The sequence below is a fragment of the Calypte anna genome, chromosome 5A, assembly GCF_003957555.1.
Source record: "Calypte anna isolate BGI_N300 chromosome 5A, bCalAnn1_v1.p, whole genome shotgun sequence".
NCBI classification, from domain to species: Eukaryota; Metazoa; Chordata; class Aves; order Apodiformes; family Trochilidae; genus Calypte; species Calypte anna.
This window is the reverse complement of record NC_044251.1, coordinates 9,935,370-9,955,090: the sequence shown is the minus strand read 5'-3', so window position 1 is coordinate 9,955,090 and position 19,721 is coordinate 9,935,370. Positions and strand designations below refer to the sequence as shown.

The following is a 19,721-nucleotide window of genomic DNA, read 5'->3' as shown; positions in this document are numbered from 1 at the left end:
AATTACTTTTTACTCAGAAGCCTAAAGAACCGTCCAGATGGAGTTTGGACTGAAGTATTGGTAATCTCTGCTAAAAAAGTCAACTTTTTACATCTGAGGTGCAATTTCTTATTTCAGCACTCACCTGCTTGTGTGTGTATGTCTGTCTCTCTCTCTCTCTAACCTTGTGCTTTCGCAGAAGTAAGTAGAATATTTTTCCATGCTGCTTATACCAATGTGTCTGGCTTCTTTTTGAGCTTCATATTTTAAAAGTAGTGGAGGTCTGCATCTACTAGTCTTGCAACACTCTGAAGAATAGCTGTTTAAAAAAAACCAAAACACAAAACAAACAAAACACAAAGCAAAACACAAAAAAGAAAATAATTCCATATATATGCAATGTAAAGCAGTCAAACTGTTACTGCTAATTTCTATCTAGATATTGCCCAGTTGTACTACTGGAAGGCTTGTAGAACACTTGGTTTTAATCACCCTTCATGAAGTGAGTTCAAAGCATTAGGAAAGCAAAACACTGAATCCAACAACACTCTTAGGGGGTAAGCATTATGCCTACTCTGAAAACAAGGCACAAAGAATTTATTGTATCACTAAGCAGTCACAGCTACTTAGTGTCAGAACTGGGATTAGGAACCATGCAACTGGACTTCCACTCCCTCAATTCTTGAGGAATTGAGGTGAAGAATTAATGGTAAAATAAAAACTCTGAACCCTTTGTTTCTCTGCAAATGCGTTTGGGGATAAATGAATGAAGATGGAAGGAGGGAAGTCCATGATCATGTTTGGCTTTGGTGTAAATCCTTGAGGGTCAATAAAAACCTGACCTGCATTAAATCTTACTCCATCTGGAATAAAAAACTGAGTAATGTTAAGGGAACTTAACATGACAACTTATCTTTGCAGGCTAGGTTCTACACTGAAGTGGATATCTAATGTAAACAAAAAGAAGTAACATTTTGAGGAGCAATTTCTTGTAGAACAAGCCATAATCAGTTATATTTGATTTGACTCAAGGAGTAGCCAGTGGCAAAAGACTTTGTTGATTTATATTGCTACTGCTGAAAATGCTTTTCTAGTTGATACATGTTTTGATGATTGCAGGAAATCAGACAACATAACAAAAGGGGTATATGCTGTGACTGGCATTTTGCTAATAACCCAGGGCATTTTGCAAATCAGCATCTGTCTAAACATAGAAGAGTTTATTCTGAGTATTTGGGTGTAATTTAGCAATTATCTTCAACCTGTCACATGCCTTGCTCTGCTGCTGCAGGACTTTGAAGTTCAAGCATCTTGCTCTGAATTATTTTTACCTTTGTTTTAGGAACTCTGCAAATGCATCCTATTTTGTCCTGGGAAAATCTGCCCTGGCACTTTTCCACCTGCAGCATGTCAATCCTGGCATGTAACATCCAGTAGCTCTTTTCCTCCTGCTCTGTGCCTAGATCTGAAGATGCATTTCCAGCCTGGCCTAAATCAGTTCACTGCTGATATCCTGCAATACTTACTCATATACCTCACCCAATCCAGAAACACTTTTCTAATCCAGGTCTGGTTTCCCATGTGCTTGCCCATGTTTCTCACTCCTCACTAGAAAAAGCTGTTCCAGTCATGAGGCTGCAGGAAGCCGACAAGCACATATCTGTCCTCTTGATGGAAGTATAATTTTTTCCTTTTCAGTTTTCCTCTTAATTAAATTAATGAAAGTCATGTGCCCCGGGAAGTAGTGGATTCTCCGTCCCTGGAGATATTTAAAAAGAGACTGGATGTGGCACTCAGTGCCATGGTCTAGCAACCGCAACGGTGGTTCAAGGGTTGGACTTGATGATCTCTGAGGTCCCTTCCAACCCAGCCAATTCTATGATTCTATGAGTCTAACATTATTGTCTTTGCTATTTATTACTGAACTCTACAGTAGAGACTCAATTGTGGTTTCTTGAGACAGACTTTGGACAAAGCAGTAATATTGGAAGGAAATCATGCAAGGAAAATCCATGATCCTGACAGATTTAATAGCAAGTCTAGGAGGTGATATTAAAAAAATGCAAGCTGCATAAACTAGAACTGTTGCAAAATTTCAATTTTTTGTCCAGAAGACATCAGCTGTTTTTCTCTGCTACTTGCGTATATAGATTGTAGGATGTGCAGCAAATCTCAGATTTAACCCAACTGAATTTGAATGAATAAAATTATTCATTTCTTTTAAGTTAAATTTTTAAAGAGGAAATGCTCTCTAATTGTGAAAGATCTGAAATCTCATACCATTTCCAAGGTTTTCCTAAAGTATAATATCACAGAAGGTACCACAGCCTGTCTTTATTCACCTGACATCAACTCTCAGTATTTCTGTTGTTCTAGTAACAGTTGTAAATATAAGGGCATACCACAGTAGCTGGAGAGATGACTTTTTTTAGATGTTAAAAAATATTTATATAAAAACAGAGGTACTAGCAACAAAGAATATTAATTCTGGTAGACCCTGTATCATTTCCAGTGAAGCCAATGGGACTGTTCTCAGTGATCACCAAGTTCCCAAACAAATTTATACCAAATGACAGCTTTGGGTCCAAATTGATTTGCTTTAGCAGGAATTTCACTGTTACCAGTCTCTTAGTTCGATTTGTCTTCATATTGGGAAAAGGTTTCCCAAAAGAAGCCTGCAGGACTACTTCTCCCTGCAACACAGAAGAGATAAGGTGCTTCTACAGTGCTGCCTTGTGCAGCTATTTAAGCAGTCACATTGGGGACTGGGATGTTACCCAAGGGGTGAGAAATTAGCTTGGGTATAGTTTCTTAAGTACATGATTTTGTATGGACAATCTCAAATACTATGTGTATTAGGCAAAGCCAAGGGGAGATGTGTCATGCTGCAGTCTCAGCAGAAATATCACTCCTGGCATTCTTCTGAGATCATTTTCCATCTTGATTCCTGACTTTCAAAGAGGTTTCTAATGATTCATATTTCCAAGGAAAGTACACTCCAATTTAAGCGAGTTAGGTAGATAAATAGAAATCTGCCATATTAAAATGTAACGTGAAGTCCGATTTTATTGGGGAAATACTGACTAATTACATTTCTAAGTGAAAGCATTTAGAAGAAATAGGATACAGAGGCCAAGACAATGCCACTGAAATTCCAGAATATCTTGAGCCACAAGATTATTATTTTCTTCCCCTCCAATACTGAAGAGAAGAAACATGACTGATTTTTGTCCCTTCTCATCTTCCTTCCTTTGCATAATATCAGATCAGACATGTTTGGATAGCAATCATGTACACACATGGTGTTTGGGTTTTTCTGTTTATTATGGACTGTTTATCTCTAAGTAGTAGACAATGGGGTTTTGGTTTTTTTTTTTGAGGAAGAAGAACTTAGAATAATCTAACTACCAAGTAGTGAGGCTTCCTAAAATGCTTTAGCAGTTTTTATAGGTTGCCTTTTTTTTTTTTTTTTAAAGAAAAATAGTTTCAGAATATCTTAGCGTATAAAAATGTACTTAACATTATAAGTGGAAGAATTATAGGTCTTACCATCTAACTTCTCATGTTTAGGAGAGAAACAAAATGCACCCAAGCAATTTCCCTTTGCATAAAAATATTACACTGTATTAGAGGTATGTTGATACATTACAAATCTCAAAGGCTAGATGGTAAAACTTCCACTTTCAGCCTGATCAGACTACAACTAGATATTGGCTATTAAAATAGTCGCTAATGCAGCACAAAAATACTACTGGGCATTCAGACTGGTATGCTTAACTGTACCAGGTTTATTTTGTATTTTTGATATCTGTTTGTATGTTCAGCATCCTAGGGGATGCTGAAGCTACTGATGGTTTTGAAATAATATAAATATTTCTGGTAGAAATAGGTTACTGGATAACTTGCAGGTTAGGCCGAAAAGGGTGCAAATGCAAGTCAGTATGTGAAAACAGCTAAAATGTAATGTTAATATAAACCTAGAGCTTGTAGTACCTATAATTTGCAGCTGTTCATTCTCACTTGTTCTTTCATACATTTCTGAGCCCTGGGTCACAGGGAAGTGAAACTAATGGTGATTTGAAAGGCAGTTTGTTTCAGCAGCTGGGTGTTTTGTTTTCTAGATGATTTCTACTCTTTTTTACAACCATTGCAGCTATGGGGAACGATAACTGAATTTTGTTAATGAGAACACTTTTGAAGTCACCAGGGGCACAGTGTTCACTAAATGGGCCTTCATTGCCCTGAATAGTGCTCTCAGTGCCTAGTTTGTTCCTGCTTTCTTAGAAGCCTATTTGTCACTTTCTAAAAATTATCAGTATCTTGGTTTTATTGTCAGGCTGCTATGCCATATCAGCTGGTACCCTAGTGCTCTACAGACCTGGTCACTGCATTGGGCAAACTGGGGATGGAGGTTTATAGTATATCCAAATTCCCTGTACTCAAAATGTACTGACTGTTACATACACTGAAATAAAGCTACATTATTAGCTGAACATGAGCCAGCAGTGTGCCCAGGTAGCCAAGAAGGCCAATGACATAATGGCCTGGATCAGGAACAGCGTGGCCAGCAGGTCCAAGGAAGTGATTCTGCCTCTGTACTCAGCACTGGTGAGGCCACACCTCGAGTCCTGTGTCCACGTCTGGGCCCCTCAGTTCAGGAAGGATATTGAGGTCCTGGAGCAGGTCCAAAGGAGGGCAACTAGGCTGGTGAAAGGACTCGAGCACAGACCCTATGAGGAGAGGCTGAGGGAGCTGGGGGTGTTCAGCCTGAAGAAGAGGCGGCTCAGGGGAGACCTCATCACTCTCTACAACTCCCTGAAAGGAGGTTGTAGCCAGATGGGGGTTGGTCTCTTTTCCCAGGCAACTCTCAGCAAGACAAGAGGGCACGGTCTTAAGTTGTGCTGGGAGAGGTTTAGATTGGACATTAGAAAGAATTTCTTTACCGAGCGGGTGATCAGACATTGGAATGGGCTGCCCCGGGAAGTAGTGGATTCTCCATCCCTGGAGATATTTAAAAAGAGACTGGATGTGGCACTCAGTGCCATGATCTAGTAACTGCAGCAGTAGTGGTTCAAGGGCTGGACTTGATGATCTCTGAGGTCCCTTCCAACCCAGCCGATTCTATGATTCTAAGGGAAGCCATTACTGAGAAGTATGAAAATCCCATCCGTGGCTGAAATACATTCAGTGGAAGGCAGAAGCTACCAGAACTCAGCAAGGAAAGAAAACTTGTCTAACAAGCATTGTGTGGAGCATGCTGTGATCTCTGGCACTGCAGGCTAGAAAATATTTGCTCTGCTTCAGTGATGCTGATGAAGTAGGTTGAGTAGAAAACAAGGAAGCCATGTGATGCCGTCTGGTGTTAGTAGTTACCTCCCTGTAAAGGTTAAATGAATAGACAAGGGGGAGCAAATATTCCTGTAGTCCTCTCTTGCCTGTCTAAAAAAACCGTAAAGGCTCCAGTGCTGGCAGGAAGGCAAGGAAGTGTGGTTTGCAGGGGAATTGAACAGCAAAGCTTTGATGGGATTTCTAGCACATCCTAAAACTGCTTTCTGCTGCTTCCACAAGTAACTGAGGGGCAGTCTGAACCTAACACTCTCATCTCTCTAAAAATGTTGGCATGTGGTCATGGTGTGGGATAAGGTGGAGCTAGGGAGAGTGTTTTAAAAACTGTTCAGCAAAGCTGTAAATTACAGTAGCCCATTGAGCTGTTCCAGTTTGCATCCAAGGCCCAGTGAGTCTTCTGTGACCCACTGCCTTGAAGGCTTGAAGGAATTAATTGAAGGAATCTGATGAATTAATGGCATTGAGCTGTGCATCATAGGCTATACCACTCCTGACCTGTATGTGTTTATTACTATAGTCTTTCTAATGGGCTAGTCAAAACATAAAAATCAAATTAAAATGCTGGTACACTAATTATCACCTTGAAATAGGCCTTGAGTCCTAAATAGGCCTTTGTTAGGAGTGTTTAATTAGTTTATTACATATTCCTATTTGGTCATTAGGAAAAAAAAACAGACAGGTGTAGAAAAACTAAATGAGATATACCCCAAATATAGAAAGATTTATAAATATAGTATGCTGGATAGACATTAGATTGTTCTTGAGTGCTCAGGTGAATATGAGGCATTCCAACTTTGTTCTTCAAGTCAGAGTATAGGAGTGGTAGTAAAGATATGTGATACCTTTAATCAGTTTCTTTTGTATCTGACCATCTGTCTCTGCACTAGGGATAACAATACCTTGATTCCATCAGGAGATAGTAAGATCTAGTGTCCCAGAATTTGTGTAGGTCTGGGTAAATCTGAAGAATGAAGTAGGGTTGGTGCATAGCAAAAGGTCTGAAGTCAGTGAATGAGAGGAAGGAGCCTTTAGTTTGCTTTCTGAACTGCTAATCAAAGCTAACGGGTGCCAATAAACTAAACTAAAGTTTTCATTGAGAAAAAAATGAGCATGAGTTCTGACTTCCTTGAAATCCTATTAAAAAACAGGAGACATTCTCAGCCTGGAGCGGACTGGAACAGAACTGAAATTCTGCATGACTTTGTTGATGTTCCAGACAGCCCTGTTTCTTCCCATCCTTCAAAACCAAACAAATTAAACCAACCAAAAGCCCTGCTGCTGCTGCTGAGAACAGAGCTTGATCTAAGAGCAAACGGTGAATTCACGATTTTATTTTATTTATCCTTTTACAGTACAATTTGGCATTCACCAGAAAACTCCCTTTTAAGCAGTGGCATTGCCTGCTTTGAGAGTGCAGAAAGTCTTGGCTGTAAAAGCTGCAGGTGGATGACAGTGATGTCCAGGAGCAGAGCAGCCTCTTGCCGTGGTACCTGGTGAGCTCCGCAAAGGGGTGAGCTCAATTCAGAAACCCATCATTATGCAGAGCCTGGAGGGGAGGGTGGAGGAGAGGGAAGATCTTCTGGAAACTCACCTGGAGCTGCGGGCAGCTGGCAGGGTATGAAGGGGGTGGCAGTCCCTCTGGGGGCTTGGCTTCTGTCTCTGCAAACGGGTCCGTGCAGGCTGCTGGGTGTGAAAGCCTTCCAGGCACACAAACCTTGCTTGCCGAGCTGCACAGAGCCAGGGTGCTGCGGTGTGGATTTTGAAGGTTGCATTTGTGTTGGCTGTGTTCCTTGTTCCCAGAGGAGGAAAGGCTAAAGACCTCGGGCTATCGCTGGGTGGTAGCTATTTCAACTTGAAGACGTGTAGCTGCCTGAGAACAGCATGCTTTTGTCTTGTTTAGTTTCTTTTTTTCTTCTGCTGGAAGTTTTATTAATTCATTGCGAATATTTTTAAGCAGTTGGCAGAGATGTGAATAGACACTTTATTTCTCCAGAAGGCTTATGGAATAGAATTGCATAACTTTGTACTTTCCTATGCAAAGCAGAATAAATTGGATGTAAATACAGAGGGCAGCCTCTGAAAGATTCCTTGGTTTCTTCCTACTCCTGTTTATAGCCAGTGAAATCCGATGACTATAAAATCACCTCTGCTGCTATGAATTGCCTCACTGAGGGAGGAAAAAAGGGAAGCTTGGGTAGACATCCCCTGGCAAAGCAGGAGATGAAAGTCCTGTCATAGGAGCTCTAATAAGGTGGCAGCTAGCAGCAACATGTCCTGAGCAACAGGTCTCTAATCTTTTACAAGGTGCTTGTGGGCCTTGCAGAGAATCATTACTTTCTTCTGTTAGACTGTTTAATTGCCCCCATTTTTTTTTTCCTGGATTTGATGAATCTAGGTACAGCTGGAAATATGTACAGGTATTTAATTCCTCTGAAGCAAGACCAACACTTGTTGCTAGACTGCTAGATTAGGAAGTGTTTCTCAGTAGGTTTCCAGTGATTTGTGTGTGAGTATCTGTTATTCAGAGAATTACGCCAAATTCTTGGGACATGGGTTGAGATGTGAATTCTAACAGTTCTTGGCACAAAGGCCTCTTCTTTGCTGTCAGTCAGGGTAGCTGCTATGCCCTCATGTCTGAAAACATCCATCTACTTCCCTCTAACATGAGTGTCACTGTTACAGCCTGTACCTCTGCCGGGTATAAACAAGGTGGCTCCAACAGGTGGGTTTTCTTTCATCTGACTTGGATTAGCAACAGTTATTAAATGTGGGCACTTGTCTATTGCTTATGCCTGCAGTGAAGGTGCTTCAGGCTCATTTTTAGATGCAACCCTTTCCTACCACATATATAATTACTTTTTAATATCTTTGTTAATTAGGCTTTGTCAGAACTGTTACTTGACTGAGTATGGGAATTCAATTTATGATAAGGCTTTTTGCTTGTGATTGCTGGGCTCTGTAGAGCACTTAAGGTTATTTTCATTCTTCACCACAGAAACCTGAGATGTTTGGGCTGGTGTCTACTCAGCTTGGGAGTACGGGGCACCTACTGGGATGAGTACTGTTTGGGTGTGGTGATTTGCTTAGATTTAAGATGATGAACTGTTAGGTTTTCTCTTCTGTATTTGGTTTGTATGAGCCAAAATAATAGTTTACATTTCTAAGAATGAAGATACCTGTGTCTATTTCATCTCCTAGCACAGTAATAGCTGTGATACAGATAGTTTGGTTTGGTCCTGGAGTTGAGACAGTTCTAGGCTCCAGGGCCAAACCAAACCAAATGTCTGATCATCCAGGAATGGGATGCCCCGCGAAGTAGTGGATTCTCCATCCCTGGAGATATTTAAAAAGAGACTGGATGTGGCACTCAGTGCTATGGTCTGGTAAATGCAGCAGTAGTGGTTCAAGGGTTGGACTTGATCTCTGAGGTCCTTTCCAACCCAGCCAATTCTATGATTCTATGAACTGTGCAGAGGCTTTTCCTTGCAGAATTTGGCTCTCCTGCATGGGGAGCCCCTATGAGGCATCACTGCAGTAGCCAGCAGCCAGTGCCCAGGAGCTGTGGGCATTTGGAAGTTTCTCTTTAAAGCTTACTTTGCTTAGGACCTCTCAGTATTGTAGCTCAGACTTTTCCACCTGTAGTTCTGATGTCACCAAAACCGCTCTGTTTTAAGGAAGTTTTCTTCCTTGTGAATATTGGGTAAAAATCCCGCTGAAGGTGATGACACCTTTTGGTAGCTTTTGTGGTAAATGGCTACAGATGCTGAAGAAAATCTTCCTAATGTAACAGCAGCTGAAGAAAAAAACTAGATCAGTGGGTAGTTTAGATGAAGATCAAAAATGCACTATAACTATGACAGATGATGGTAATTTAGGGTTCTTCCCAGAGCAGACCAATACCAGTCTCAAGGAGCTGTAACAGATTCCCAAGGAGAAGGCTGCAGATCACATAGGAGTTTGAAGAATGCTGCTTCACTTTGGTTTTCTCACTGTTCCCTCTTTCTGTTTCCAGAACTGCTGCCTGCTCCATCTGCCTTTGTGGTGTTGCTTGGTTCACTTTCCTTTAGCTGGTGCTTAGAAAACAGTCACCATTGTTTGACTCCTTGCTGACCTCTTGAATGCCTCATTAAAAAACTCTGAGCTGCAGGGAAAAGGAGAGGTGCCTTCTCAGGGACTGGTATGAAGAATGGCAGGGGATCAGTAAAACTTATTTTCCTTCTCCTGCAGCATGCCCGAGTCAGCATCCCAGCATTCCTGACTGCTACTTGTCCTTGGTGCTCTCTAGTGACATTGCTTGAATAGAGTGAAAAACGCAAAATATGTGGACTAATAAGGATGGAGCAACTTGGGATAACTGCAGGTGTCCTTATACTTGCTCTTCCAGCTCAATAGGAAGCCTTTAATAGGAGTTTTTCTAAGTAGTCTTCTATGACAAGTGGGGAATTCTGCTCCATTCTCTTAACAAACAGCTATTTCATGAGAGTGGGTTTTTTTCCACCTGTTGGTACATTCCAAAAGACTTTATACTTTTGCTGATTATTGATTGATAGTTCTGTGCTAAACTCCCTTTAATTTTGTAATAAACTAACAAGGAGGCTGAGACCACAAGTTTACAGAAAATCACTTATTTACTCAACTGGATTTACAAGAATGACAAAGTCAGATTTAGTAGTTTCACTGTGGTCCTAGGAAGGGCAGGAGAAGTAATTTGTACTGTATAAATAACCAAATAAAAAATAGTTTGCTTATTCTTCTGTGTAAGACAGTCACATTTCAGTTTTTAGGCCAAATCTCTCCCAGGACCTTCAGGGGCTTTCCAGATATGTACTGTTTACAATTAATGTGAGTGATGGGAGTTTAGGCACCTTACCTAAGTACGTTTGCTTTTCCAATTTTCTTCCAGAAAACTGGCATCTGCTGAAATCACATCAGTTGATGGCTATTCTATTTTCACAGTAGCATGTAAAGATTTCAAGGTAATATAAACAGCACAGTTGACTTCTGGATTAATCTTAGAAATAGCAATGACATGTCTAGGACATGAATACTATTTTTCTTGAGAAATTCTTGTTCTTGTTTTTTTCCAAGTATCAGCACCTATAAAAAATTGAGGAAGTGGTCAGAAGCATATGCTTCTTTTTTTAAAAAAAATGTATCTAAAATTAGAAACTTGGGAATGTCTTCTCACTGTCTCCTTGTGTTTATCTCCAGGTTTTCTAGCTGTAAGAAGGATTTTCCTTGTCATCAAAATACTTCTAATTATTAGAAGGGGTTATTTTGCAATCTATTTGTTGCTATGTATGTAATCTATAAGTTGCTATGCTGAAGTAGAAATCTTTGTAAGATGGGGAAATTGTGTGGTCAGGCAATGGTGTAGTATTTTAAGTAGTAGGCTTTTTCTCAGAAAATATTCTGAAATTTGAATCTGAGTGAATTTTTACAGTGTTTGCAATTCTGTCAGAGTTGGAAGTCTGAGGGCTGTAAATTTTCACTTATTAGATGGCTGTCTTAACAGCAAGTTGCAAGTGAACAGACTGAAAGGTTAAAGGCAATGGTTCGCTGAACCCTGCAAGGGACTCTGTGCAGCAAGTTTCCAGTGTTACTGAGCTGTCTAGCTGACCTTTTCATCTATTTTTTTCTCTTTTACGAGTGGAGGATGTTTTCCATTCATACATAGTCACTGACTGAAGAAGCCTTGCACTTTTCAGTAGTCACAAGTTAGAAACTTAAAGCAATAACACAACCTCCTTACCTGTTGCTCATGTCAGGACACAGCTTTGTGTGTGAAGAGGTGTTACGTTTTTTTGTGACTTTCAGTGCCCTAGTGGTAATGAAAGTACCCCTGGCAAGAAAAATCATAGAATCGGCTGGGTTGGAAGGGACCTCAGAGATCAAGTCCAACCCTTGAACCACTTCTGCTGCAGATCATGGCACTGAGTGCCACATCCAGTCTCTTTTTAAATATCTCCAGGGATTGAGAATCCACTACTTCCCAGGGCACCCCATTCCAATGCTTGATCACCCTCTCCTCACTTTCTAATGTCCAATCTAAACCTCCCCGGGCACAACTTAAGACCGTGCCCTCTTGTCTTGCTGAGAGTTGCCTGGGAAAAGAGACCAACCCCCCCCTGGCTCCAACCTCCTTTCAGGGAGTTGTAGAGAGTGATGAGGTCTCCCCTGAGCCTCCTCTTCTCCAGGCTGAACACCTCCAGCTCCCTCAGCCTCTCCTCATAGGGTCTGTGCTCGAGTCCTTTCACCAGCCTGGTTGCCCTCCTTTGGACCCACTGCAGAACCTCGATATCCTTCCTGAACTGAGGGGCCCAGAACTGGACACAGTACTTGAGTTGTGGCCTCACCAGTGCTGAGTACAGGGACAGAATCCCTTCCCTGGACCTGCTGGCCACGCTGTTCCTGATCCAGGCCAGGATGCCATTGGCCTTCTTGGCTACCTGGGCACACTCCTGGCTCATGTTCAGCTTCCTGGCAATCCAGACCCCCAGGTCCCTTTCTGCCTGGCTGCTCTCAGCCACTCTGTCCCCAGCCTGTAGCGCTGCATGGGGTTGTTGTGGCCAAAGTGCAGGACCCGGCACTTGGCCTTGTTGAACCTCATCCCGTTGGAATCAGCCCAACTCTCCAGTCTGTCCAGGTCCCTCTGCAGAGCCCTCCTGCCTTCCAGCTGATCCACACTTCCCCCCAGCTTAGTGTCATCTGCAAATTTGCTGATGGTGGACTCAATCCCCTCATCTAAATCATCAATGAAGATATTGAACAGAACTGGGCCCAACACTGATCCCTGGGGGACACCACTAGTGACCGGCAGCCATTTTGATGCAGCCCCGTTCAGCACCACTCTCTGGGCCCGGCCCTCCAGCCAGTTCCTAACCCAGCACAGGGTGCTCCTGTCCAAGCTGTGGGCTGACAGCTTTTTCAGGAGGATGCTGTGGGAGACGGTGTCAAAGGCCTTGCTGAAGTCCAGGTAGACCACATCCACAGCCTTCCCCTCATCCACCAGGTGGGTCACCCGATCATAAAAGGAGATCAGGTTGGTCAGGCATGACCTGCCCTTCCTAAACCCGTGCTGGCTGGGTCTAATCCCTCGCCCATCCTGCAGGTGCTGTGTGATTACACTGAGGATGATTTGTTCCATGACCCTGCCAGGCACTGAGGTCAGGCTGACAGGCCTGGAGTTTTCCAGGTTCTCCTTCTGGCCCTTTTGTGACATTCTCCAACTTCCAGTCATCTGGGATGTCCCCAGTGAGCCAGGACTGTTGGTAGATGATAGAGAGAGGGTTGGTGAGCTCTTCTGCCAGCTCCCTCATCACCCTTGGGTGGATCCCATCCGGTCCTATAGACTTGTGGGGATCCAAGCATCTCAGTAGATCACTGACTGTTTCCTTTTGGATTACAGGGAGGCTGTTTAGATTCTTGTCACCTTCTATAAGCTCTAGAAGCCAGCTGTCCTCAGGATAACCTGTCTTACTGTTGAAAACTGAGGAAAAGAAGGTGTTAAATACCTCAGCCTTTTCTTCATCTTTGACAACTATATTCCCACCCATGTCCAGTAAAGAATGGATGTTTTCCTTGCCCCTTCTTTTGCCATTGATGTATTTGTAGAAGGACTTTTTGTTATCCTTCACAGAGGTGGCGAGTTTCAGTTCAAGTTGTGCCTTTGTCTCTCTAATTTTCTTTCTACACAACCTAACTATATTCCTAAATTCCTCCTGAGTAGTTAGCCCTTTTTTCCGTAATTGGTAGGCCAAATATTTTGTTCCAGTAGTTGGTGTAGAAATAGGAGCTCCTAGGTATTTCGTAATATACATTTTAAAATACTATGTATTTTAATATAATAAAATTTAAATAGCATGTAGCAACCTTCTCACAGTTGAGTGTTCAGCTGGAAGATGATAAACTCATGACTGGCATTGAATCTCTTACGTGGAAGCTGTGCTTGGCTGGTAATGGTGTCCACTATCTGACAAAGGGAACCACAACAAAGGCAACTTTTCCTTCCCTACTTAGGCAGAAGACTTGGCAGGTCTCCTGCACTGAACAGTGTAAATCTAATCTGTAGGTTAATGGCAAATGTCCAATGAAAAGCTGAGGAAGTGTTGTTGCTAATGCAGTGCAAGGCACTCTTTCTAATAAGTCTGCCTGGACTTGTGACCCCAGCTTGTTTCCAGGCACTGTTTAGCGGTGAGAGGTGGTTTCTTTCATGTCTGGCACCTATGAGACTAAAGGGAGAAACTCGAACCTTCTTCATAATGTTACTGATTTGTAACATATGGGAACATTAAGATCTGAATGAGCATAGGATTCTGTGCACACAACTATGAATCCACATGTGAGACTCAGCTGATTCTGTCCATGCACAAATGTGATCGCTCATCAGAAAGTCAGGCAGCTATTTCACTCCATACCTCCCTTGTGCACCCGTATATTCTCTCGAAATCACACTCAGGTGTAAATATTTCCTCAGATGTCTATTTGCGGCCCCCTGAAAATGTTGAAACATTTCAAAGGACAGAAGAATGGAGTGTAAGCATGAGTTGGGGGTTGGTGAAGGAGGCTTTGCGGAGGAGTTAATACATTCTTTAGATGTGACACTGGAAGTGAGTGGTATCAAAAGTCAGGGCTTCAAGTTTCTGTAGGACTGGGGACTCCTGGAAACATAGGGTCTTTTTTGAATGACACTATTCACTGCCAGAGTATTTGTGACCAAAGTTTTAATCTCAGGAAAAAAAAATGTTTACACTTCCCAGTACAGGCATGTGATGGAAGTTTTGAAGACAGATGTAGGTATTCAGAGGAGTTCTCTAACTCTGAGTCCATTAACTTTTTTAATTAGAAACTTTTTAAATTAGAAACCGGATTTTTTTCTTTCTGTTAGCAACCCATGGCTTGTTTGAGCCAATGAGAGTTTGGAGCAGTCTGCACACCCACAGAGTAAAGTTCAAACTGTATTATGGTAGGTGCTCAAAGTTTTATATTAGTTATTTGATAATAAGAGTACCTATACCTGACAGAAAATTTTTGCAGTAAGCAAAGCTTCAGAAGTGTGACGGGGAATCTGATGTCAAATCTAGTGCTTAACTAACAGCCTCTTTGCTTGTACTTACAGGAGAACCAAATCTCTTTTAGCTCTGCAGGCATGCAGAAATTAAGAATAATTTTCAGTTAATTCCAAAATAAGCATTCTGTACGTGCATATGGCTTCATCTCAGAGGAAGTGTGCTCATTCAAGATAGTGTTTAAATGCGTATTCAAGCAAATGTTTAACTCTCAGTGAAGTCATAGATCTAAGTCCCTAGAAACTAAGATGGGACACTTCATTCCCATCCTCAGGGCAAGCCAGACAGCAGCATTTACTCTGCATTATTAAAGTGACTTTTTAAACAATATAACAAGATATGTAGGGTATTCTTAGTATTGAATAGTTATTGAAGGACAAATCAGAAATTGAAATCTAAGTTCACAGGGGTAGTTTGTTAAACATAAACAGTGAAGAAGATTTACAGTTTTACAGGGAGCATTGGTTTGAATTTTCTGGTAAAAGAGGAGGCAAAAAAAGCTCAAAGATTAAAAAAATGCAGTTGCAATATTATTCTTATGATTTTTGAAGGAGAGCAATGTGAGATGTGGTGTGCTTACATCCTTTTTCTTATTTAAAAAAGATCCTTAAGCATGGTAGCTTTTCTTTAAATCCTGGTGCATAAATAACAAAACACATGATAGCACAGTACGAAGATTAACTTGGCAGAGGTCTGGGATGACTGCATTGCTTACAGAGCATTTGACACTTGTGAATAATGTGATCATTGCAAAAGCATACCAATGAAATCTTCGTTCCCCACTAGTGTGTGTGTTTGTTTAAGTTTGTTAGCAGGTTCTGTTTCAGCACATTTTCTAGTACCAGATCAAGGAAAAGCTTCGGTGTTGTGCCATACTGTTGGTGAATCTTATGCTTGGTTGCCACAAGAGCCTCAGTGGACAAGTGAGGCTGTGAGTTTTGTGACACAGTGACAATGAAGTGAAGACAATGTTAATAAGGAAAGATCTTACATCCTGTTCCTTATCCCTCCTGACTCTTGGTTTTCCTCTCCTTTATTTGCTTTGAACCCATTTTGATGTTTATCCTATCAGGAGGATGAACTCACTCACTAAAATGGAAGTACCCTGACAAGAAGAAAGGAAAATGTGACTTTCTTCTTTTTTGTTATTAAATTGAATCTTACCCTGTAATCTGATGATTACAGGGACAGGCAGCACTGGCTGCAAGGAGCTTTGTGTGCCCAGGCCCTTTCCTATCTGCTTTTGGGTGCTTTATAGGTGCATGCACCAGCTCTGGGAAAAACAGCAGAGGGCTGTGATGCATTTCTCAAATTCCTTTTGTGAGAATTTCCTCTTCCTTTTAGCAATTCTAAGCTGTTAATTTATTCCAGTAGCTTCATGAAGCCACATGCATAGAGTACCATGTAGGATTTAGTTCTCCCTTCCTCCTTTGCTCAATACAGATGAAGACAGTCTATTAATTTCTGACAGAGTTTGTTTGAAGTGGAGTCTGTTCTTGGTGCAAGTAGAAGGAACATGTTAGTTTATTTTTTTGTTTTGTTTTGGGTTTTTTTGGTTGTGGGTTTGGTTTTTTTTTCAAACAAACAAACTGAAGAAAGAACCTGACGTTTTTATCAGTTGGCAGAGACCAATTGTAATTGCAGAAACTGCTGCAGCTTAGTCAACCAGAGCATTTGGAGGAAATTATGTTTCTATGCTCTTCTCTCTCTTCACAGCATTTACCTTAATGCTTTTTGTTATTAGAAAAAACTACATCTTCAAAGGTGCAAGGAACTGTTCACCTCTTGCAAGCCAGACCATTGTTTCTATTAACAGAGGAGAGCACTGTGTGGGTACCACATTCTTTCCTTTATCAAAAACTTGTGATCCTGAAAACACTGAAAAATCCTCTTGTAGAGACCGCCCTGTGATATGTAGTACTCTAGTGGTTCAGGTCATTGGGATGTATCCCTACAACACCTCTTTTTTTCATGGCACTGTGTTTCAGCCAAAGGAAGGAAGTGTGTGGAAGTTACTAAGAAAATATGTGTCCTATTTGCCTATGGAGAAAACGATGCTTTTTGTAAGGAGTATCAAATTGTTCATCGAAGTATGAAGTTTTCAGAACAGTAGTTTCATTTTAGGCAGCTGTATGTATCAACATTCTGTTGTTTAGTATTTCATCTTTTTAACAATATCCCTTTTCCTGCCCTTCTTGCAATTAACTCAGCTTATGCAGGTAGTTCAAAGTTTTCTGAATGTTGAATTTGCTAAAGGTCAGAGTAGAGAGTTGCCTGGATGCTCTGTGCCTGGAGGATTCCAGCCCTCGCCTGGGCTGCTCTCTGCCTTCCAATAGCTATAAAAATTCATTTCCCTTCCCCCTCTCCCTGTCTGTTTGCAGGTTATCTTGACAAATCAGATTACCACATGGTTGAGCAATGGCCCCTCTATCCAGGCAGACCTGGTGTCTCCAGCTGATGATTTGTCCCTGTCTGAAGGTAAGAGATATCTTCTATCAGAACTGAAATTCTACACTGACACAAATCCACATTGTAACTTACAGTCTTCTGCTGATATACAGGTGGCTGTGAGAGTCAGGTATCAAGTCTAACATTAAAATAATTATTTTTCAGTTTCTCTGAAAATCCTTTTATAAATAAAAAGAAAGTAAGTGTATTAACTAAAAGGATCTGACAGTTTCCAAGTGCTGGGAATGAATTTTTGAGCTGTGTCAGTTCTATAACATGTTCCTCAGTATTGTACTTTCATTGATGTGTATTTAGAGCATTATTTTCTCAGTCTTCTGAAACTGCTGCTAGAGTTAATGCACAGGCTAGGCTACCAATTTGTTCTAATTGTTCTAATTATTATCAGTGATTCCAAAGTAGAAACACTGGTTGCAAATGAAGGAGAGCAAGTACTCAGTCCTGTCCCTTGCATTATGCTTTTCTGGTTTTCAAGTTTTCAGTTCTGGTTTTCAAGTACAGTGCCTCAGACTGCAACTCTCTGTGTCTGAATGATGAGATTTTGTGTGATGCCCTATACTGCTTTCCATCTTCATGTTTCATTTTTCTGCACAAAGTTAGAAAGAAGCACACATTTCTGAGAGAGCAATGAGGACGTATTGTGCTAAGATGAAAAGGTAATTCTGTAATTCTGAATCAAGGCTTGGAAAGTAATATAATAATGTCAGCTTTCCCCACTTGGAAAGAATAGTCAGAGTCAGGGACAGATGCAGAGAAGTTTGGGTTCTGTTCATGCATAGACCCAAATATATGATGTAAAGCAATGCTCATCTTTCCTGCTAGGGCATGATGATTGCATTTAGACTTCATATAATGTGATTCTTTTTCCCTCTTTCTCTCCTTGTTGCACATTATGGTGATTCTGATCAGCTTATTTGTGTTCCAGTTGATCACACACAGGATTTTTAAATTTGTCTGACTTCATAGGAGAACAGCGTGGTGGCAAAACCAGCTGGTTTAAGCAATATTTAAAACTGACATTATTTGTGCAACTTACTTCAATGGACAAGAGAAAGATGGTGAAGATAGGTTAAACAATGTCATAAAGTAGCAAATAACTTAAATCTTCCACTGATTGATGTGTTTGCTTCATAATTTTGAAAATAGAAGCTTGGCCAAAATACAGCCCATTAAATCACTTTGGAATTGTGCTTGTAGCTTTTGTTGGCTCCATTCATTGTCAAAATATCTCTGAAGTTCATTGTTTGCATATGACTCCCTCCCTACCTTTGTCAGAAAGAGCTGAAATTTGGGAACTAGATTTGGAAGAGGAAGGCATAATTTTTCATCTCTTTTATTTCCCTCTTGGCACAAAGTTGTTGCTAACAGTCTCATTAAATGCTCCTGATCACTCATCCTTTTTCTTTGTCCTATGGAACTGCTCTGCATGAGCTTCCTCTGAAATGAAAGGCATAACAGACTCTGAAGTGGAAGTAGTAACAAAGTATGTTCTCAGCAAAACATACTTTGTTCTTGTGGTTAAAATATTTGAATATTCCTTGGAAAAAGTATGGAATATTTTTAAACTTTCTGAATTTTCCTGCAATTAAAAAAAGGCACTGCATATGAGCTATAGTTAAGTAGTAGTCTGAAATCAGGACCATGTGAGAGATGTGTGATGGCTTCTGTAGCAGTTATGACTTACTAATGAAGCTTTCATGTTGTGTCTAAATTCTCTACCACCATTATTTTTCATCTTTTAACCCACAAATGACTTAAAATCTGTTGCTGCTCTCCGTGTTCATTGTTTTCTGTTGTTTCTCTCATTCCTTCTTTTTTCATTGATGATCTGGAGTGATAAAAAGAGGCCAACATGATATTGTTGAAAATGGAAACTTTTGCTTAGCCTCAGAATACAAGAAGCAGCAGCAGTGCTTTTGGTAATTCAAGTTTTATCAAGGGATGCAGGAGTAATAAATTTCTTTACTTCTTTCCCTTCTTTACCTCTTCTGCCAATTAATATTGATGCAGTGGTTACATGTGCTGTGTTGTATAATGGAAAACACATCTCCACACTATGTGCTGTTCTCCTTCTGTCTGTCTTATCCATAATATGGCTCCTTCTAGATTTCAAATTTGTTTCAGTTTTAACCCATGCTATGAAAAAAACAGGGGAATTTCAGGCCCATTCAGCATTTGATTTCCACGTTTATCTTACTATCAAAATATATATGTGTGGTTTGTAGTTTTCTTTTTTAACACCTGTCCTGAGTAAGTCACCCCTACTTTATTTCATGTTAGCTATTGAAATAGCTACTCCCTGAAAGTAGCAGTACTTTAATCCTCTGACAATTTTGGGTACCTTAAGAATCCTTAATGAATTTAGTCTTCGAGGATTAATGTGATACTTGTAATTCTTACTGCTGTTTTGCAACTGTAGAATTTGCAGAAAAGAGTTTTTGGGTGAATATCCCCACTGCACAAAGTGGATATGTTGGAGAGACAGGAATAGAGCCCAGATTCATGACTGGGTTCTTACCTCATTCTTCCTTTTCACTCATCACCATCTAAAGCTGAATTTGAACCAGTGACCTCAATGTGAAAGGACCCACAACACATTATTAGTCCAGCAAGCAGCTCAGACCTCTTGGTTTGTGTATGTCTAATATGTTGTTTTAATCCTATCTGAAATCAGAGTCCTGTCACTGTAAATGATTTGTTAAAGGGTAATCTTTCTTAGAGATGAAAATGAGAATTTCAAACTGAATGTGTTGTTAGAAAAAAAATGAAATGTTACAGAGGCTCTTGGGTTTGCTTCTGATTGTGCTTTAGAAAGGAATTGCTTGAGTAATGTCTTAGATTAGGCAACAAACCAAGGAAGCT

At 40.7% G+C, this 19,721-nt stretch overlaps 1 protein-coding gene across 1 annotated transcript in view; it reads left to right on the top strand.

Annotated features, from left to right (window-relative positions):
- Positions 1 to 19,721, top strand: part of RAD51B (RAD51 paralog B) — a 391,590-nt gene that overhangs the window by 165,311 nt on the left and 206,558 nt on the right. The window contains 1 exon segment of the mRNA XM_030452706.1: positions 16,775 to 16,871. Coding sequence (XP_030308566.1) covers positions 16,775 to 16,871 — 97 coding nt within the window.